The 20,432-nt window shown below is 40.3% G+C and overlaps 2 protein-coding genes across 3 annotated transcripts in view; one reads left to right on the forward strand and one right to left on the reverse strand.

Moving 5' to 3' along the window:
• DHRS7 (dehydrogenase/reductase 7) overlaps positions 1-18,031 on the reverse strand; it is a 20,768-nt gene extending 2,737 nt beyond the window's left edge. Inside the window, exons 1-6 of one of the 2 annotated variants that reach the window (XM_008956996.4) lie at positions 17,644-18,031; positions 8,496-8,648; positions 6,455-6,561; positions 5,439-5,678; positions 2,565-2,687; positions 1,850-2,065 (exon numbers count right to left, since the gene is read on the reverse strand). In XM_008956996.4, coding sequence (XP_008955244.1) covers positions 1,850-2,065; positions 2,565-2,687; positions 5,439-5,678; positions 6,455-6,561; positions 8,496-8,648; positions 17,644-17,776 — 972 coding nt within the window. In that variant the 5' untranslated portion in view covers positions 17,777-18,031. The remainder of the gene's footprint in view (positions 1-1,849; positions 2,066-2,564; positions 2,688-5,438; positions 5,679-6,454; positions 6,562-8,495; positions 8,649-17,643) is intronic. The other variant, XM_034937641.3, reaches the window with a different exon arrangement.
• LOC129393821 (short coiled-coil protein B-like) lies at positions 8,647-13,033 on the forward strand. The gene has a single exon (XM_055097658.2). The coding sequence runs from the start codon at positions 11,579-11,581 to the stop codon at positions 11,951-11,953; it is 375 nt and encodes a 124-aa protein (XP_054953633.1). The 5' UTR covers positions 8,647-11,578; the 3' UTR covers positions 11,954-13,033.
• Positions 18,032-20,432: the final 2,401 nt, after the last annotated feature.

The following is a 20,432-nucleotide window of genomic DNA, read 5'->3' on the forward strand; positions in this document are numbered from 1 at the left end:
TTATGTGTCAATTATAAAGAAAATCTTTGATCATTAAGGAAGCTGAATATCCTGCTATATCTAACTCAAGCTGAGAAGGGGGAAAAAGCACAATAGCTAACACTTAGAACACTCCCAAGTTGTGTTTTAAGTGCTTTTCATATTTAAATTCATGTAATTCCCATAACAATCCTGTGACTGGGCACTATTATCATCATTAATCTCCATCTTATATTAATAGATGGGGAGACTGAGTGATAGAGAAGTAACTTGCTTTAAGGGCATGGGGCAGAGCTGGGATTTGAACCCAGGTAGCCTAGCACCAGGCTGCATGCTCTGCCAGGAGGCTGTGCTTCCTCTGTAGTTAGGTGGCCTGTCCCTCTCAACTCTTTCCATCACTGGGCACAAAACTACTGCATCAGCTGTCCTCCATACTTAAAACTCAGGTATACTCTTTGATGAAACTCTACCTTTAGAGCTTCTACCCACACTACCAAGTCCCAACAATACCAAAACACTCATAAGGGATCTGGCCCAAAGCAAACTGTTCCACATTACTACTTGGTAGAAAACGAAAAGCTCCTTTTTGATTTTTCACACTCTGGACATTTTAGTGTGTCATGACCCAGTCTGATAACCTTTTATGTCTCTCAAGCATTTTGTTGTGTTTGTAACTTTTTACCCCCTAATTCATTTTCACTGTCCTGCAAAGAGTTGGAATAAATTAAATGTCTAACAATTAGTGGATTGCTTAAATTTTTGCAGGTATGTATAGTATGATCTTGTTTTATAATTCTTTTTTTATCTGTCAATCCCTATTGATTAATTTCTAAAAGAAGGTGGTAACAAAGTATATCAAATGCTAACAGTAAAAACCATCCTCAGCAATAATCTTTTGCTGCATAATCATCTATAATTTTTGGTTTACTTCATTACATTTCCTATACTGTCTATAAATTAAATTCTTTTGAGGGTCACAATTTCTCAGAAATGGTTAATAGTATTCCCTGACTAATTGCTATAAAGAATGAGTGCTGAAAGAATGATAATCAGCATATTTCCTTAGACAGGGGAATAGGCACATCTTAGATGTGCTGAGTACTTCGGGAATGAGGTAAAACTGCATGCATCTGTTTTAACAACACAGTAAGTGCTTTGACAGGAAAGCATAGGGGCTGAGGTGCACTTGGTCCTGGGGAGAAGTGGGAGGGAAGGCCAGGTACCATTCCAAGGAGGTGACATGGGAGTTGAGACTGGTAGGATGGGTAGGAGTTGGTGGGGAGAAACAGTAGGGAAAGAGCATTTTGACACACACACTGGTCAAACAATATGTATAGAAGAAAAACATGGCAATCTTTGATTTGATTTTACCTTGTACGAAACTTCTCTCTCCAAGACTAGTAATAATTTATAGTAAACCAAAAGATATGCATGGGGATAAAATATTTTTTATTTATTTTTCTTTATATCATGAGATTGGTGGACGGTTAGAAAGGTTTTTTGATTTTGAAATAGAGTCTTGCTCTATCACCCGGGCTGGAGTACAGTGGCACCATCCTGGCTCACTGCAACCTCCGCCTCCTCGGTTCAAGCAATTCTCATGCCTCAGCCTCCCGAGTAGCTGGGATTACAGGCATGCACCACCATGCCCGGCTACTTTTTGTATTTTTAGTAGAGATGGGGTTTCACTATGTTGGCCAGGTTGGTCTTGAACTCCTGGCCTCAAGTGATCTGCCTTGGCCTCCCAAAGTGCTGGGATTACAGACATGAGCCACTGCACCCAGCCAGAAAGTTTTTTAAACACTGGAAAATTCTGTACCTTCCTGCAAGATTGGTACATATTATTAAGAAACTTAGAAATTGGTCTTACCACACCACTCTTAAAGTTCTCAATCCTTTTCTTCCCCATCTTGTTGGTTATCCACCAGGCCCAGGTTGGCATGTATTGCCACAAATATGTTACTAACAAGAAAGGTTGTTCTGAGATCCAAACTTCTTTCAAATCATTGGCCATGCTGATTAACATCAGCCGCACACAACGACTGGTTGTCATCTTGTGGGACTGGTCTCCATTATTGCCTATAGTCTAAGAAAAGTTAAAAATTAAGTGAATTTATCCAAGCGATTTCACACAACTTTAAGCTAGAAAGGACTCAAATGCCGTCTAGTTGAGTGGTTCCTTTAGTGGAGCTTCATGCCCCTTAGGAGTCTCCATAGGTACTAATGTGAGTTTATAAACTATTTGTAATATTTCAAAAAGCCTAACAGAAACCATATGCTTACTAGATAATATAGTGCAGGCTAACTAAAAGATGAAGATTCTTTGCTTTTAATTAGAATTGCATCACCCTAATGTGCTTAATGACAATTATCCCTTTTGTAATAAAAATCAAACTATTAAGACAATGCATTTAGCAAATGAAATTCCATAAACAATTTTCATAATGGCAGGAGTTGTTTTGTGAATAATTCACATAAAAGCACTTCTAAGACAAAAACTCTGATATACAGTGATACAACACCAATATATAATGCCAATATATAACTAGTAAACATTCAAATTATTCCCAACTAGAAATTTTTACCTTTGTGACTTCTCCAGTTAGGGAATTTTCCACAATATTTGATTGCACAGGTCCTGGGCAAATGTTAGAAACTATTATACCTGGGTATGTGGCAAGTTCTGTTCGAAGGCCATTAAAAAAACCCTAACAGGCAAAAAAAAAAAAAAAAAAAAAGGAAAAAGGCAAATAAATACAGACACATATCTCATGATTTATCAAAATATGTTCTAAAATGTGTGAGTAAAGGACAGGTAGTGTAATCATGCAAGCTTATTAGGCACTTTTTAAATTATATTTTAAGTTCTAGGGTACATGTGCACAACATGCAGGTTTGTTACATATGTATACATGTGCCACGTTGGTGTGCTGCACCCATTAACTGGTCATTTACATTAGGCATATCTCCTAATGCTATCCGTCCCCACTCCCCCCACCCCATGACAGGCCCCACTGTGTGATGTTCCCCTTCCTGTGTCCAAGTGTTCTCATTGTTCAGTTCCCACCTATGAGTGAGAACATGCAGTGTTTGGTTTTTTGTCCTTGCAATAGTTTGCTGAGAATGATGGTTTCCAGCTTCATCCATGCCCCTACAAAGGACATGAACTCATCCTTTTTTATGGCTGCATAGTATTCCATGGTGTATATGTGCCACATTTTCTTAATCCAGTCCATCATTGATGGACATTTGAGTTGGTTCCAAGTCTTTGCTATTGTGAATAGTGTATTAGGCAGTGTATTTTAACAGTAGACTGGAGGCAATCTAGAACAGACATTCTCAGCTCTTTCCAGGTATAAGTGGTTCACCCCCTTTGATAGTGAGGGGTCTTCCCATCAATGATTTTTATGGTAGGCATGCACTGGATAGGTAAAAAGAACTATCCCTGAAGATTCTGATATACGCTCTTCATACCAGTCCTCCTCTCCCCACTCCAAAAGGGGTGTATGTCCTCCACTGAGAATCACTGAGGTCAGGTTTCTATTTATTCCCCAAAGTAGTCTAAAGTGCAAATTTTGGGGGCAAAGGTGAGGAAGATGGGATTAGTACTTCACAGAAAGTATCAGAAAGAATGAATTCAACTTTTTCCATTTATATTACTATTTTAACAGTATTAATTCATTTTAGCAAACATTTATCTTTTTGGGTAATAAGAGGGTATGTAGCTAATTAAAAATTTAATATGATTGCCTACTGAATGACTTGTGTAAAACAGACTAGACCTTCTAGACTTAAAGATACTGACCATTTCTAAACCAATGGGGAGTAAACAGAAATCTACTGCCTCTCATCTCTTCCTAAATTAGGAAATGTTCCAAGACTACATTGTTATAAGGCTGGGTTATCTATTGAAAAGCCTAAACAGCTAACCCACAGTACATTGTATATGATCCAAAAATGTTAAACAGTTATCAGCTCTGAAATGCTGACCCCAACAAACAGAGGGGCTATGAGGGTTTATGATCAGAGACCAATACAGTGCCAGACTCAGAGATGAACCCCCCCCAAAAAAGCTTGCTAATTGAATGGAAAACTCCCATAACTTTAACCTTCTGCCTCTCTGTAGCAAAAGAGGAGAGAGGACACCAAGCAAGCCAATATATCAAACACTAAAACCTCTCCTTGTTTGAAATCACATCTAGTATTGTGTGTAAACTTTTCAATGATAAACAAGTTAATTCTGTAGCTTACTGAGAATCTGAGAAGGAAATGTGCTCTTCAAAAAGACCTTCCTGGTAACTACAGTCTCAACCTGCCACATTTTATCATAGGATCAAATCCAGTAATAAAATAATGAGTCTTGGAGGGCAGGCCAGACAGCTCATCTGTGTTTACTGAAAGCATCCGGCATATCTTATGAAACACATGGTGCCAAACAGATGGGTGGCCGCCCTCCCTCATCTGCCTGCCTGAGGCTTGCCCAACTGCTCCACAGGAAGTGACTGATGCCTGTTACTAAATATGAGGAAATCATCAGTATAGCATTCTGCTTCATCACTGTCTGCAACTGTCTGCACTTTGCAGCAGAAAAAAGATGTCCTAAAGAACCAAAGCTTCAAATTTTCATGAAATCATGATGACCATGTAGCTATTGCATCTCATTATTCCAACAGTGAAACATTCTACTTAAACTGACTTCAACAGCTTTAAATATAAATTTTGTGTCTTCCTTAATCATTCTTTTCCTATTGGCCTTTTAATTTCTTTATATCCAGTCTTAAGCCACCATTAAAAATTCATCCATTTCTAATATTTATACATCGTAAATTATGCAATCCAAATCAAGCTTCTCTCCTTGCCTCTGCCTTGACTAGATTTTCTTCTTCCAATGAAACCAGAGTGAATACAGTCAAGATTTTTCCCAGTAAGGATATGAGACCAGGACTAATCATCCTGTGGGAAGTACCTATTTCTGACATGCGTATATAATTAGACCAGGCAAAATAAACACCAACTACAAGGGGCAAGGAAAAGAAGTCACAGAAATGGGGAGGAAAAAGTATATCCTGAAGTGTATGTAGAAGAAAGGAGAAGTGGACCCCCAATTTTCCATGAAGATGTAGTAGGAATAAGGATAAGGTGAAGAGTAACATGTTAACTAGATGATACACTTTTTGAGGGCAGAGACCACATCTTATTATCTTTATATCCCCAGGGTCTGTTGTAGTACATGGCACAATGCAGTGCTTGATACATATTTATTTGTTCAACAAGTTAGAGGCATGTGTGGATCAAGTCTTTTTTAGCATCTACTGGGGGTGTCCTCTACCAAAAGTCTCCTTGGGTCTCTCTGTCTCCCCACATCACTTCCAGTTCCAAGGACCTCACACAGTGATGGCCATATCCCCCATATACACATTTAAGTCAGTTCTATCAGAGTTGAGTTTGAGCAGCCTTACCCGGAGAGCATGCTTGCTAGCACAGTATCCAATGGAAAGAGGTACAGATATGATACCCAGGATGCTATTCACAGTAACAATCTTTCCTTGCTTCCTCTCGATCATGTGAGGCAGCACACATTTTGTCAAGGACACCGTCCCTAAGTAGTTAAGCTCTATTAGCTTTCTGTAGACATCCAAGCTGGTATCCATGCACAGAGAACGCTGGGACATTCCACCATTGTTGACCAGAATGTCGATCTAGTTAAATAAAATCAGAAAAGGGGTGTTTGGGGGATGTCCTGTGGATAGATTGATGGAATTCCTGTGGATGGTTGGTTATGTTGTTAACTTGAAGAATCAATGGAACAATGGTATATTTCCAGAAGTCAGCAATTAAAAAGATAAAATAAAACCCTGAATTTACCTGTGGAATTAAATTCCCGTTTTAGGTGACTTTTTGTGAAAGTTAATAATTGTCATTAAAATAAATAAAAGCAGCCAGCTGGGCACAGTAGCCTGTAATCCCTGCACTTTGGGAGGCCGAGGAGGGTGGACCATGAGGTCAGGAGTTCAAGACCAGCCTGACCAACATGGTGAAACCCCATCTCTACTAAAAAATACAAAAATTAGCTGGGCGTGATGGTGCACGCCTGTAATCCCAGCTACTCAGGAGGCTGAGGCAGGAGAATCCCTTAAACCCGGGAGGCGGAGATTGCAGTGAACCGATATCACACCACTGCACTCCAGCCTGGGCGACAGAGCAAGACTTTGTCTCAAAATACATAAATAAATAAAAGCAGCCGTGAATTTTTAGCTTCTTTTGTTCTACATGGAGGAATTTGTACTTGTTAAGACATGAAAAGTACTAATTCCATAACAACAAAGGCTCAGAGATTAAGGGGCCCAACTCATGGGCCTGATCTCACTGCATGGACCCCACTTGCCTAAAGCCCTTTGTATGACAGCACCACGGATGGGAATCTCTTCTGCAGTTACTTCAAAGCAAGACTATATCAATATAAGATGCTACTTACTCTACCAAACTCCTGGAGAACAGCTTTGGTAGCCGCTTCATGGGAACCAGTGTCGGTCAGGTCAAGGGGCAAAACAAGTATATCTTTTTCTTTTAAATTGCCATTCTCTAAATAAACACAAAAATTTGTGTGGAAGTCATGCCATAGTTCAGTCAAGCTCCTTGCTACTCCCACTAACACCCACCCTGCAACAGGACTTGGCAACAAACTCATTTCTGGGTGGCCCTGTGAAAGTTCCTCTCGGTGGTCAGGAAGAGGACTAGTGGTTATATCAGACAAAAAGCTGGCTGGCCTCACAGGAAGTAGAATGGCAACTTGAATATGCAGTCTAACTTTACAATTTGATTTCTGATAGAAATCAAGATTATACTACAAACTAGAAAAGAGCAAATATTTTAGAGCAATTTCTTTAGAAGTACAGAAGTACCTTTGTTTTGTGATAGGCTCACAAAGATGAGTTGCTCTTCTACACACAAAACAACTACTTGTGCTTAAAATCAGTAAGAAGCTCAGAGTCCTACAGTCAAATGACATATAGAAGCTTCTCTCCAGAAGCTAAGGATTCCTGGAGGTAAACAGGGAAAAGGACACATGCCTGAAATTCCCAACCAAGAAACATGCTGCTGCTTTGTGATTGGCTTTCTGTTCATCAAAAGAACAACTGAAACTAATTTTCCTGGACTCTAACCTTGAAATACAAGTAACATCAGTAAGAAAAACAAGCAAGTATAGAAAATAGAAGAGGTAAAAAGACTTCATGGGCAAAAGAGTTAAGCGTGAAACATCAACTGTATTAAATGAAAAAGTGGGCACTACAGATCTGCAAGATAAAAGGAAACAGCCTTGTGCCAGGTAAGAAATGCTGACCTGGTTCATCTACTCCACCAGTACAGGACTTGCAAGTCACAGCAGTAGAGGAACAACTATCAAAAGAAGTGGCCCAGTGCAAAAACACAAGAGGCCTTTGAAAGCAGTATCATGAAAGAGGCCTGTTGCCCTGCTGAGCACTACTGTGGCAACTAACTCTCATTTCTGGGTGGTTAGCTCGATCAGCAAAGTTAAAGATTTAAAAGAATGACAGGTAGAGAGATGGCCCAAAAAATGGTCTGTTGGAAAATTCAAAATTATCTCAGTTTAGGTACTATTAATAAATGTTCCATGAAAAATAATAACTTTATACTTGAAGTTGCTTTCAATGTGAACATAATGGCTGGGTGTGGTGGCTCACACCTGTAATCCCAGCATTTTGGGAGGCCGAGGCAGGCAGATCACCTGAGGTCAGGAGGTCGAGACCAGCATGGCCAACATGGTGAAACCCTGTCTCCATTAAAAATACAAAAATTAGCTGGGTGTGGTGGTGCACATCTGTGGTCCCAGCTACTCAGGAGGCTGAGATACAAGAATCGCTTGAACCTGTGAGGCGGAAGTTGCAGTGAGCCAAGATCACACCGTTGTACTCCAGCCTGGGCAACAAAGTGAGACTCCATCTCAAAAAGAAAAAAGTAAACATAACTACACCAAAACTCAAACAAAAATATTAACACTGTTGCCCTTTATGTGAATATGAAAGTATTACCTCAAGTTGTATTTTTTAAAGCTAATTCCATTCCTGTTCTTTTATCCTATATAATAAGTCTTATCCCATATGATTTTAATATCTGATACTTTAATAAAATGAGTAAGGATTCTTCCTAATTTCTATGATCAGATACATGTATGTCGTGGATAAGAACCCAACTGTTTTTTCTCTAAGACAAAAATCTAAGTTACTTGGTCACTAAAAATCCACCAGCATTTTATATAATTGTTGGTCACTCCCTAATGCCAAGAGTCAGTGCAAAAAAAGCATAGAAAGGTGGCAGAAAAGAAGAAAAAGGCAAGGGCAGCCAATTAAGACAAAAAGGAGAGGATCTGAGATGAAGCATGTAGAACATTTGGAGCCGGGGGGAAATCTCACTCCTCTCTAAAAGTCCCAAAACTGTATTTGAGTTTGGACTGATTTATTTCTAGGAAGCACCGCTGCTATTTCAGATCTGCTTACCTAGGCATCTTCTTTTCACCCTTTCCAGCTCATGCACTCTTCTGGCTGACAGCACAAGAGAAACTCCTAGTTTAGACAACTGGTAAGCCAGCTCCTCACCAATTCCACTCGAGGCTCCAGTCACCCACACCACCATATCAGTCAGCTCCCATTCTATGGAAGGAATGGAAATGGAAGGAAGAAAATAAGCAATGAATTACGCTCATAAATCCAAGATTAGAAAAAAAAAAAAAGCCTTAAACAATACCACTAAATATGAAGGCATGATGTATAGAGCTTAAAATTTGAAATATTCTAAGAAAGCATCTCCTTCTTAACTAAAAAAAAAAAGCATTAATACAAATCATACTAGTAACAGTTATCAACACAGTATTTGTATATTACAGAACCTTCATGACTTTTCCAGACTTAACTTCAAGGTAAGCCTTATAACCTCATGGTTTCACTCTAAGGCTCTATTTAAGACAAACAGGTAAGATAAATATGATAGATAAGATAAACAGGCTAAGTAAATAGAAAAATCACTGTCTGGACTCACTTTCCTTAGCCATTAAATGAGGCATTCAGATTAGATAATGGCTGAAGGTCACATCCAGTTTTTAATTCTATTATTCTAATATTTTGCAATGGAGGTTGATGAAGAATCTAAATATACCAAGTTCTGTGCTGTTGATGGAAACATCCTAGATTTTTAAAGTAGTATTTTCCCCATTTGCCAATAATGCCTGATGCCTATCAGCTCAAGGTCATTTTGTAAAAATGTTCCCCAGATGCCTGAGCTTTCATCTTAGGAGAATATAGTAATTCACCCAAGAACAAATGCATATTACAGAGAGATGAAATATTGTACTCTGCTTCTCCAATTATATTCCTCTTAAAAGACTACAAATGTTACAGTACTAAAGCAATGACAAATGCTTTATTCTTTTCTCCAATGAAAAACTTATTAGCACTGCAAGAGATGATATTCACTGTCTCTCTGAACCCGTAAAGTCACTGTTATGCAAAGTTCCTGGGTGCCTTATTTACTAAAATATATGTTATTTATCAAAAATATCAAATATCGTATCACTTAACATCACATTTCCGATTTTAGATCAGAAAAGTTAAAATCAGGAAATGATTGTACTGTTTTAAACAGCTCTAAATCCTAACTGTGATGTTAACAGTACCATCCCTGGAGACTGCCAGGGTTCAAATGGCAGCTCCATCACACACAGCACTGAAATGCTCCCAGGTGAAAACTTGGTGCCTTAATTTTCCACAACTGGAAATGTGATGAATAAGAACACATCCTTCACAGGATTGTTGAGAAATGAGTTAAAACATGGAAAGCACTCAGGGCAGTATCTAGTACATACTCAGTGTTTAATAAACGTCAATTATAATTATTGCTCAAGTTTTTTAACAGATGGACTTTACTACAGCAAAACATAGAACAGTCACTTAATAACGTATGTCTCCTAACTTCTCCAGCCAGGAAAACAGAGTTACCAATTCTAATGGCTTAACGTTTTTACATTACTTCCTATGTACTTAGCACATTGTCTACTAAAAGCCTCACCAGAACTGTATGGAAAGCTATTATTATCTCAGTTTTACAGAAAAGGTAACTGAGGTTTACAGAGAATAATTTGTCCCACTAGACCATAGATTCCATTAAGGGTAGGACCCTGTCTACCTTGTTCATTGCTGTGGCCTCAGTGCTTAGCAAAGACTGGAATATTGAAAAGGCTCCATAAATAACTACTGAATAAACAAACACCCAAGAACCCTGGCAGAGCCGGGATATAAGCCCAGGCATATCTAGCTCCAAAGCCCACACTGTCCACTATTTCATGATATACACATTTACATATGATCAATATTTTAAAACCCAACTGTTTCTTAGACATTCAAGAAAATACCACTTGTCCTTAGGAAAAAGGTTCCATGTAAATATCTCAACTAAGGCCAGGTACGGTGGCTCACATCTGTAATCCCAGCACTTTGGGAGGCCAAGGCGGGCAGATCACTTGAGGCCAGGAGTTCGAGACCAGCCTGGCCAACATGATGGAACCTGTTCTCTACGAAAAATACAAAAATTAGCCAGGTGTGGTGGCACATCGTTGTAACCCCAACTACTCAGGAGGCTGAGGTGCGAGAATTGCTTGAACCTGGGAGGCAGAGGTTGCAGTGAGCCAAGATTGCTCCACTGCACTCCAGCATGGGTGACAGAGTGAGACTGTTGGAAAAAAAAAAAAAAACTCAACTAAGGATGGAAACATCCCAAATACTATGTCTGGGCTACAATGCTTTCCTGTCATATAATGTACTTTTGTGAAAAGGCACAATTGGGCCACCTTCCTATAGGACTTTATCAAGAACAACATAACATCTATTCAGATAATCATTTATTCATTCATTGACTACTTGTTGTTCCCAAGTTCTGCAATCATCACACTCTAGAGTGAATATCATTTGTTTTAGAAACACAGGATTTACTAACTAGTGTCGAGCTAACAAAGACCTCTTGATATTTACACACATAAGCAAATATTTAAAGCTGTGGTGTAAACTTTTAATACAATCACAATTCTGGCCTCTTCCCCCCACCCTGAAGAAACTTTTTTATTTAGCACCGTTTGTTTCCCGATTCCACAGAATCTGGTATACATAATGGCCTCCCTTTAAGAGCCCCTGAAAGTAGATTCTTAGAGTTGAAAGGAAAGTGATAGTTCAACCCCCACTCCAGAGAAGAGAATTCTCTTCTCAAGCCCTTGACCCATCTCTAATTCCCTCACAGGATGAGGAAGCTAATTATCTCTGAAGGCTTCAGCTCCTTTTTTGGGAAAGTCTAATCATTCCAGGGATCTTTTTTACACTGATGTGATAAGCTTTTAAATGCTATCAACCAGTAGCAGTGGGCAGTAATCCTGCCTGGTGGTTTGACAAAGAAGAAGTCAAACTTCTGGTGTCAGTGGGTCCAAGTGTCCAGCCTGAGGCATCCTTCCCATCCCTTCCTCTCCCAGCACCTCAAACATTCATCAAGGATTTTGTATCCAAGGCCCAAAAGTTTGTTACCCAAGACGACAAATATTGACATGGATGCAGTTGATGCTGAAAATCATTTGGAAGTGGAGGGAAAAACACAGCTTATTAATCAAGTGTTGGAACCCCAACATACACTTCAAGATCTCCCTGTCAGAGGAGATGCAGTTATGGAAGAAAATCTCAAGCTAAAATCAGAAAACCAAGTTCTTAGACAATACACAGAAAATTTCATGTCAGCTTCTAGTGTTTTTCAAACAACTGACACAAAAAGCAAAAGAAAATACAGAATTGAAGCCCTTCTGTTTTATGGAATTGCTGCTGACCTTTCTTTATATGTTGGACAGATTTCAAAAGTGATAGTACCTTTGTTTGTGGTTTCATTGAATATTTATGAAGCTAATGTCAGATGTAGGCAACATTCATAGCATAACAGGAAACTTCCATAAGTTTGTATATTATGTTAGTCTATGAGAATGTGCAAATGTATTGGAAACAATTTAGAATAGCACATATTTATGAAACTTAAGATGAATGTTTTATCAAATTTGCTCTGATTTGTGGGTTTAGCCCTGTCTTTTATTATAGGCTTAGTAAGATATACAAGAAAATAACCATCATGCTGTGAAAAAGTGACCCCAATCAGGTACTGACTGCACAGATTCATGTACCCTATCCATCTTCTTGGGCCCCTTCTCCACTGGCTTCTTCCTTCCTATCTCCCCTCCCCCAGGGAAAAACTGGTTTCATATTTGTAAAAGCAATTTTAATACTTAATCATCTCTGAGAGTAACCTGAACTTTAATTGTCAAAACTTAACCAAATGAAGACATTTTCTCAGCTAGAGCTTCTCATTTGTGATATTTAATACTAAGATAGAATTGCTGGTTTCTCTTTAATCAATTGAAAACAAAAAGAGGCTATAAAAATGAAGATTTTTCATTGAAACTGAATTGTCAATCTGGGAAGATAATTTTTTGTTGTCAAAAACTTCTTTTTGGCCAGGTACAGTGGCTCACGCCTGTAATCCCAGCACTTTGGGAGGCCGAGGCAGGAGGATCACCTGAGATCAGGAGTTCAAGCCCAGCCTGGCCAACATGGCGAAACCCCATCTCTACTAAAAATACAAAAATTAGCTGGGCATGGTGGTGGGTGCCTGGAATCCCAGCTACTTGGGAGGCTGAGGCAGGGAGAATTGCTTGAACCTCTAGGAGGTGGGGTTTGCAGTGAGCCTGCACTCCAGCCTGGGCAACAAAGTGAGACTCTATCTCAAAAAAAAAAAAACAAAAAAAAAAAACTTCTTTTTTTTTTTTTTTTTTAATTACCTACTTCGTATCTGAAAAGATATAAATTATGGTCGTGTGTGTTTAAAATAGAAAAGCTTAAGGGAAAATAGAAATAGGATGGAAAAGTACTTGGGAAAATACTAGTAACCAACTCCAAATATTTTCACTCCAGATTTTTGTTATCTCTGGCACAGAGTAGATCTTTTGGGAAATATATGAGAGTAGATTAAGCTCGACTAACCTGTTTTTTGGCGGGGGAACGGGGGGAGGGGACAAGGCCTGGCTCTCACCCAAGCTGGAGTGCAGTGGCATGATCTTGGCTCCCTGCAACCTCCACGGCTCAGGCTCAAGCCAACCTCCCACCTCAGCCTCCCAAGTAGCTGGGACTACAGGCGTGCACCATCATGCCCGGCTAATTTTTTTGTGTGTATTTTTTTGTAGATATGGGGTTTTGCCATGTTGCCCAGGCTGGTCTTGAACTTGTGAGCTCTAGCGATTTGCCCACCTCAGCCTCCCAAAGTGCTGGGATTACAGGCGTGAGCTACCGCATCTGGCCAACTTTGACTAATCTTATGTACCACATCTGGAAGAGAACAGTTACAAAGAGTTTGGTCTCAAGGTATATTTCTACTCAGCAGATTAACTTTTGCAAAATTCCTTAAGAATGTATTAGTATCAGAATTGTGAAAAATGGGAGTTTCAGATGTACACTTATTGATAATCTTGCTCAGTTTTATCCTGCTTGTTCTCCCAGAATTTTTTGTAAACTCAACTACTCTGTTTACAGAGTTTTAGTCACTTTTAACAATTTTTAAAAATTCAGTTTGTAGACTCCATTTGTTAAGGGAATCAATATCAGAAGTAATACTAAAATGTTATAATAGGAAAAGGGATCCACTAATATAGCTTATGGTTATTAGAGCTGGGCTACTTTTAATCATGGAATAATCTTATGTATAGGTGTAAGAATGACTCACTATATGAATACATACTAATCATATTACAAACATTTTGCATCCCTTTTGTGACCTAGACAGACATTTAAATTGTGTTGCAATTCTGCTTTCTTGTTTTACAAAAAGCTGTTTCAGGAAGAAAAGAAAAGAAATGAAACCTGTCTTCTAAATGACAATCCCTCACAGCTGTTAGGGAAGACAGCCATTATGTCTTCCCTAAGTCCTTTCATCTCTTACCTTCTCTTAAGGCTAAATAAACCTATCCAATTTCTGCCACCTTCCCTCACATGACATGGTATCAGGTTTCCTCACTCTTCTGCTCACACCCACCTGCACCAATTCTAGTTGGTTAATGTTCCTCTTTATTAAAGGGAGCTGGCTAGGGCAGGACACAGGATTCGGTAGAGTCTGGACAGTGCAGAGCAGGATGAGATGTCAAAAATCACTTCCCTTGTCCCCCAGAAGGTAGGGTCTATGAGGGCCTGGACTGTGGCTGATTCAGTCACTGCAGTGTCCCCAGTGCCCAGCACAGAGGCCGGCACATACAAGCAGCTAGTCAGGAGACATCTGTTGTTTGCAGTTGTTGCTTCAGACACTGAAGTCTACAAATGCAACCCAAGGTTGCCTGATCTTTTCTGGCAGCCACTTCACAGTTGACTCCTACTGAGGTTACTGTTAACAAAAACCTGAGTTTTGCTCACATGTGCTGCTGTTGAAATTTTTCCTCCTCTAGACTTGTGCCATGGATTTTTCTGGACCATTTTAATGTCTAAAATTAGTCACCCTTAAATTTCACCATATGTGGCTGGGCTTGGCAGTTCACATCTGTTATCCTAGCACTTTGAGAGGCCAAGGTGGAAGGATCACTTGAGGCCAGGAGTTCAAGACCAGCCTGGAACATAGTGACAGCCTGTTTCTACAAAAAGTTTTAAAATATCCAGGTGTGGTGGTTTGCACCTGTAGTCCTAGCTACTGGGGAGGCTGAGGTGGGAGGATTGCCTGAGCCCAGGAGTTCGAGGCTGCAGTCAGCTATGATCATGCCACTGCACTCCAGGCTGGGTGACAAAGCAAGACCTTGTCTCTCTATTAAAAAAAAAAAAAAAATCACCATGTGTGATATATGCTTGGAAATGCACAGAATTTCTCTAGACGGATACAGAGGAGGCAGGAAATGGTGGCTGCCTCGAGAGAAGCACACTAGGTAGCTAGGGCACAAGGGTCAGAGAAAGCTCTTTACTTTTTACTATATATCTTTTTGTCTTTTTACTTTTGTATTATGTGAGTGTGCTATTTTTTTAAGTGACAAAAAATAATAAACCTACAGAGAAGTCGAGAAGGATTTTTTTTTCTTTTTTCATCTTGATAGAGTCTGCCCATCTCTCCAGTCTGAGCTGTTTTGGGAATCTATTTCAATTTTCCTTTAATCTTTTCTTCTTTCTCACTCCCTACCTCCACCAGGAGTCTTTTTAGACTTTTTTTTTCCCTAAAACTCTCCTGTGCAATGTTAATTCCACAGATATACTATATATCATTTATGTACTGTACATATATCTGTGCTTTATACATAAAAGGAGTTCTATAAAGTTTACTCCTGCCAGGCGCAGTGGCTAATGCCTGTAATCCCAACACTTTGGGAGGCAGAGCGGGGTGGATCACCTGAGGTCAGGGGTTTGAGACTAGCCTGGCCAACATGGCGAAACCCCAGGTCTACTAAAAATACAAAACTTACCCTTGCGTGGTGGCACGCACCTGTAATCCCAGCTACTAGGGAGGCTGAAGCAGGAGAATCACTTGAACCCAGGAAGTAGAGGTTGCAGTGAGCCAAGATCATACCACTGCACTCCAGCCTGGCCAACAGAGCGAGACTCTGTCTCAAAAAAAAAAAAGAAAAAGAAAAAAAGCTTACTCCTTAGTTAATAAGCATATGACTAAATAAGCATATGACTAAATTTTAAAATTAAGTTAAATGTTAAATTAAAATTTAAAAGTTATTAACTTCTAACTTTATAACTGTATTTGCTGAAAAACATTTTTATGGTTTTTGAGACAGTGTCTCACTATGCTGCCCAGGCTGGTCTTGAAATCCTGGGCTCAAATGACCCTCCTACCTTAGCCTCCAGAGTAGTTGGGATTCCAGGTACATGCCACCACGCCAGATTTTTGCTGAATAACTTTTATGTAACTTACTTAGATAAATAGCAATTTATCAAACTACATGTGCAAATTTGCAAATTATATAACTACATAATGATAACAATGTAATTAAATTTAAAATCCTTCAAACTGTTCTTTTCCGACAAAACACAACTGAAAATATTAAATGAATTTCTTAAAATTTTCAATGATCTTAACTTTTAACTTCTCCTTAATATGAGAAAATAACTTTTAACTTAGTAGCTTAGAGATATTCATTCAGATGTTGTCAATAATTTTGCTTTTTAGCACTTGACATAATTTGATGGGTTGAATATTTTTTGTAGGATTAAATAATAAAATATAATCTATTTTCGTTTAATTCTCCAAGTCCAAGTGAACACAAAAGCACTAAGGATCAAACACAAACAACGTCTGCAAGGCAGCCAATGGCAGCCAGTAGGCACACATATTCCCCCGCTGAGGTGGAACAATCGATCAAGAGAAAGCCCTTGGTTAATGAAGTTGTGCAGTATTTGGGATTCCTGCTTTAAAAGGAGAAAGCCCAATCACTTGCCATAGTTTTGTAGCACTGCTGTGGCGTCCATGTTGTGTATTTTTCGTGAACTCAATGTCAGTGCTGCACATGCTATACCCAAGAAAACCCAACCAGAAAAATGAAATACTAAGGAATAATATTTTCTCGGATAGGGTTAAGCTTTGGAGGGGCACAAACCACTGTATTACCAGAATTTTTTTTTTTTTTTTTGGTCCACAAGAACCAATTCTCACCTTGGGATCAATATCACCCCCCTCAACGCCCAACCCATAACGCCCCCCCAAACATAGTCTATCTTTCGAGCTCCTATCTCTTCCAAGCAAACTTTGTAACATGCTTTGAGTATTTTTATACCAGAAACTTGGTCCAGGGAAACCCCATTTCCCCAAGTCCTTAAGGATCCAAAGCCTAGCTTTCGGTAGGTCATTTAATTTCTCTGAACATCAGTTTCCCTATCTGGAAAATAAGATTAATAATGCCTACCTTGTAAGAGTTGTAAAAGTTAAATGTTATGTGTGTAAAGCGCTGAGCCAACATACAGCAAACGTACACGATGTCAAATATTAAGCAAGACACAGATAAAGTGAGATAGGCAGTATGCCAATAATGATCTCGCTCCAGCAAACTGCCATTTTTAGTTCTTTCTAGTGTTTGACTAGAATGAGTAAGTAGGTGAAGGACTTCGGATTATCTCAGATTTTATTTCAAAACTGCAGGAGTGGGAAGTGGAGGACAGACTACTTCAGGTAGTAGAACGACCGGGCTTCCGGTACTTACAAAGGAGGTTCCCTTACAAACGCAGGGGGACGCTCACTGTTTCTCAAAGTATCGTCCTCTGAGACAACACCAGAATCCCTTGAGTCCTGCGTAAGATGTCAGAGTCCTCAGGAGCACCGCCGACTCCAGTGCTCTCTTTACAGTTTGGCACTCCCTGGAGAGGTTTCCTAGCCTGAATGGCAAGTCCATGCCATCTTCCGACCAGTACAGAAGACAAAGGGGCTTTTTAGCCCTCGCCTCTTCCTCCCCAACCCGCAGCCCCTGCGTAAGGGGCAGCCAGGCCTTCGGGAAGCTCCACGCAACCCACAAAGGACCCGGGATCACTGCAGAACCCCCAGAGACCCGGACACGCCTCGGCAGCTCCGAGCCCGGCCTCCCACTCGGGAGAGGCTTTGGCCGGTCCTCACCTGGGCGTCGTCCCTGCCACTCGGCCCATAGTAGCGTCAGGTCGCCGTCAGCCCTCAGGAAGCGCAGCAGCTGCACCAAGAGCAGGAGCAGCGCGCACAGCACCAGCAGCCACAGCAGCAGCTCCCAGTTCATTGCGGCCGCGCACGCCCAGCTCGGGGGGAAGAAGACGGCCCGCACCAGAGTCGGGTCGCTGCCCTGCGGGATCGCAGCTCCACCCCTTCGGCCAGCCCAGAGCAGCACTGCCCCGGCTCCGCCCAGGGAGCAGGCCGGGAGGAGGAGCCGCTCGGGCGCGCCGGGCTCAGCACTCGCGGCCCCACTCGCGGTCCTTGGGCGGCCCGCGCCCTCATGCGCCACACCCGGCGGGGCCGGCAGATTGCTTGAATTCAAGTGTCCGAGACCAGCCTGGGCAACATGAGGAAACCCTGTGTCTACCAAAAATAAATAAATAAAATTCCAGTATTTTTAAAGAAGCTGATTCAAACGTAAGCTACATATTATACTACGTTATTTCCTCTCTGTACAGGGACACTATCAACGGCCAGGAGACAGATAGAATCATTCTTGCTTGGCCCCTCTTCTCCATTCCTATTCAGAAAGAACATCCCCTTTTCAAGCTTCAGTATCTTTTCATGAGGTTGAGAAAGTGCTGAAGAAAGAGTGTGGCTATCACTCAAGACCCCACAAGCCAAGGCAATGGTCCCTCCATGGGGACAAGGTCCTTTTACAATTAGAGAAAAAAAGACTGAAGCCATGTGCTGTGTTGGCACCTTACAACCTGATTCTGACCACACACAAATTTACTCTGGTGTCTGTTTGGCAACCAAAGCCTAGGTTGGTACCAAATCCTCCCCTTACCCAAGCCATTATTCACATCCTAATGTAAACAGCAAATAAAAACAGAATGTAATGAAAACACCGAGGTCTTGCCTACTCTAATACACAAAAGAGTAAAATACTGTTTTTGATTAATTTCCGTTTGAAATGACCTTCAAAACATTTAATTGCTTCCCACTAAATACCTACATGTGTTTGAGGCATCAACAGTAGCATCTTTCTTGTTTTCAAGCATTTGAAAGCAAGAGGGTTTTCCATTCACAAGCCTCAGAGGGACCCAGTTAGAGTGCATAGAAACTAGGCCATGTATGAGAACGACCTGTGGCCAAATGGAGAAAGTTCTGGGCGTTGATGCAGTAGAACTTTCATCCTCTTCATTTCCTAGAGTACTTTGTGTGCTCTGATGTCAAAGGCTCTTCCTTGGCTGAAACTAAATATGACTTTAAAACAGTCATGGAAATAAAAGAAGCAGTGACTTCCCTCCCCAGTGTTGTTTTCTTTTTCCAGTCTTGCCTGCCAAACTTTTGTTTTTCTTTAAATGTTTTGAAGAATGTTACTTGCAGTAATCAAATTTCCTTAAATAGCTCTTCCTTCTCTTTTTTAAATCCTATTATAAACCCCCTACCTGCCTCCCCACCCTCATCCTTCTCTAAAAAGCTTTTTGGGGTTATCTGGACTCAGAGTCATCTTTCCCTAATCTCACCTCTTTTCACAATTACTTCTGAACTATATCTGAAATTGTTTTTTAATTATTTTCAGGGTTAATATAGTATTGTTCCAATGGAACTTTAGAGTCCTTGAAATAAAGTAGCAAATCTGATGCTTCTTTTGAAGAGTCTGGAATACATAGCTTAGTGTTGACATGAGAAACAATAAGCCCACGTTGATTGAATTCTCCTTTCCTTGAAATTTAAACCTCCTTGATAGAGAGTAGAAGGATAGTTACCAGAGGCTGAGAAGAGTAGTGGGAGGGTTGGGGGGACGTGGAGATGGTTAATGGATACAAAAAATAGAAAGAATGGATAAGACCTAGTATTTGATAGTGCAATGGGGTGCCTATAGTCAATAATAATTTAGTTGTATGTTTTAAAACAACCAGAAGAGTATAATTGGATTGTTTGTAACATAAAGGATAAATGCTTGAGGGGGTGGATACCCCATTTACCATGATGTGATTATTATACATTGTATGCCTGTATCAAAGTATCTCATGTACTCCATAAATATATACACCTACTGTGTACCCACAAAAATTAAAATTCAATTTTTTAAAACCTCCTTGAAGTTCGGAAGTTAATGTTAAAATGAGAGTTGCTAGCATTTAATAAATCAATCTTCTCTAAGTATTATTAAAATGCTTTGAATAAAGTCCCAAAGTCTTTTCTATAACTGGTAACCTTCATTTTTAATTCCAGATGTAATAGAATGGTACCCTGCCTTCCCTCCTTTTAGTAATGGTCACTTTTGATGGTCTGGGGTCAGGCCCATTCATGGCAGCTAAGGCCCATTCATGGCAGCTAAGGCCCATTCATGGCAGCTAAGGCCCATTCATGGCAGCTAAGGCCCATTCAGGTCAGCTAAGATGAAGGCAGTTGTGCGTAAGCAATTGCCATCTTCTATAACAAAAGCATTATACAAAAATAACTTTAAAAATCCAGATCCTCCAAGATCGGCAGTCCCTAGGCGGGGGGAAAAAAGAGTGAGTGGAAACTGTGAGTGGAAACAGGGACTGAGGAATCTAGGGAGGGAATATTCTTCCTCAAGAACAATAAGGGGTTTGTGGTTTTTGATTGAGGATGTTTTCACATCCCTTAGATGCTTTTGGAAATGTGTTGGATGAACAGTGGCCATAGTGCCAGCTAGCCAGGGTGTCATCAGAGTGCTAAAGATCTGGGCACTATGTAAAGACATACCCAACAAGGAATTGCCCTGCCCCAAAAGCTCACAGCACCCT

The sequence above is a fragment of the Pan paniscus genome, chromosome 15 (assembly GCF_029289425.2).
Source record: "Pan paniscus chromosome 15, NHGRI_mPanPan1-v2.0_pri, whole genome shotgun sequence".
In the NCBI taxonomy this organism is placed as follows: Eukaryota; Metazoa; Chordata; class Mammalia; order Primates; family Hominidae; genus Pan; species Pan paniscus.

Excerpts from the sequence above, each read along its gene's own strand:
- LOC129393821 (XM_055097658.2), top strand. The coding sequence starts at position 11,579 with ATGGATGCAGTTGATGCTGAAAATCATTTGGAAGTGGAGGGAAAAACA.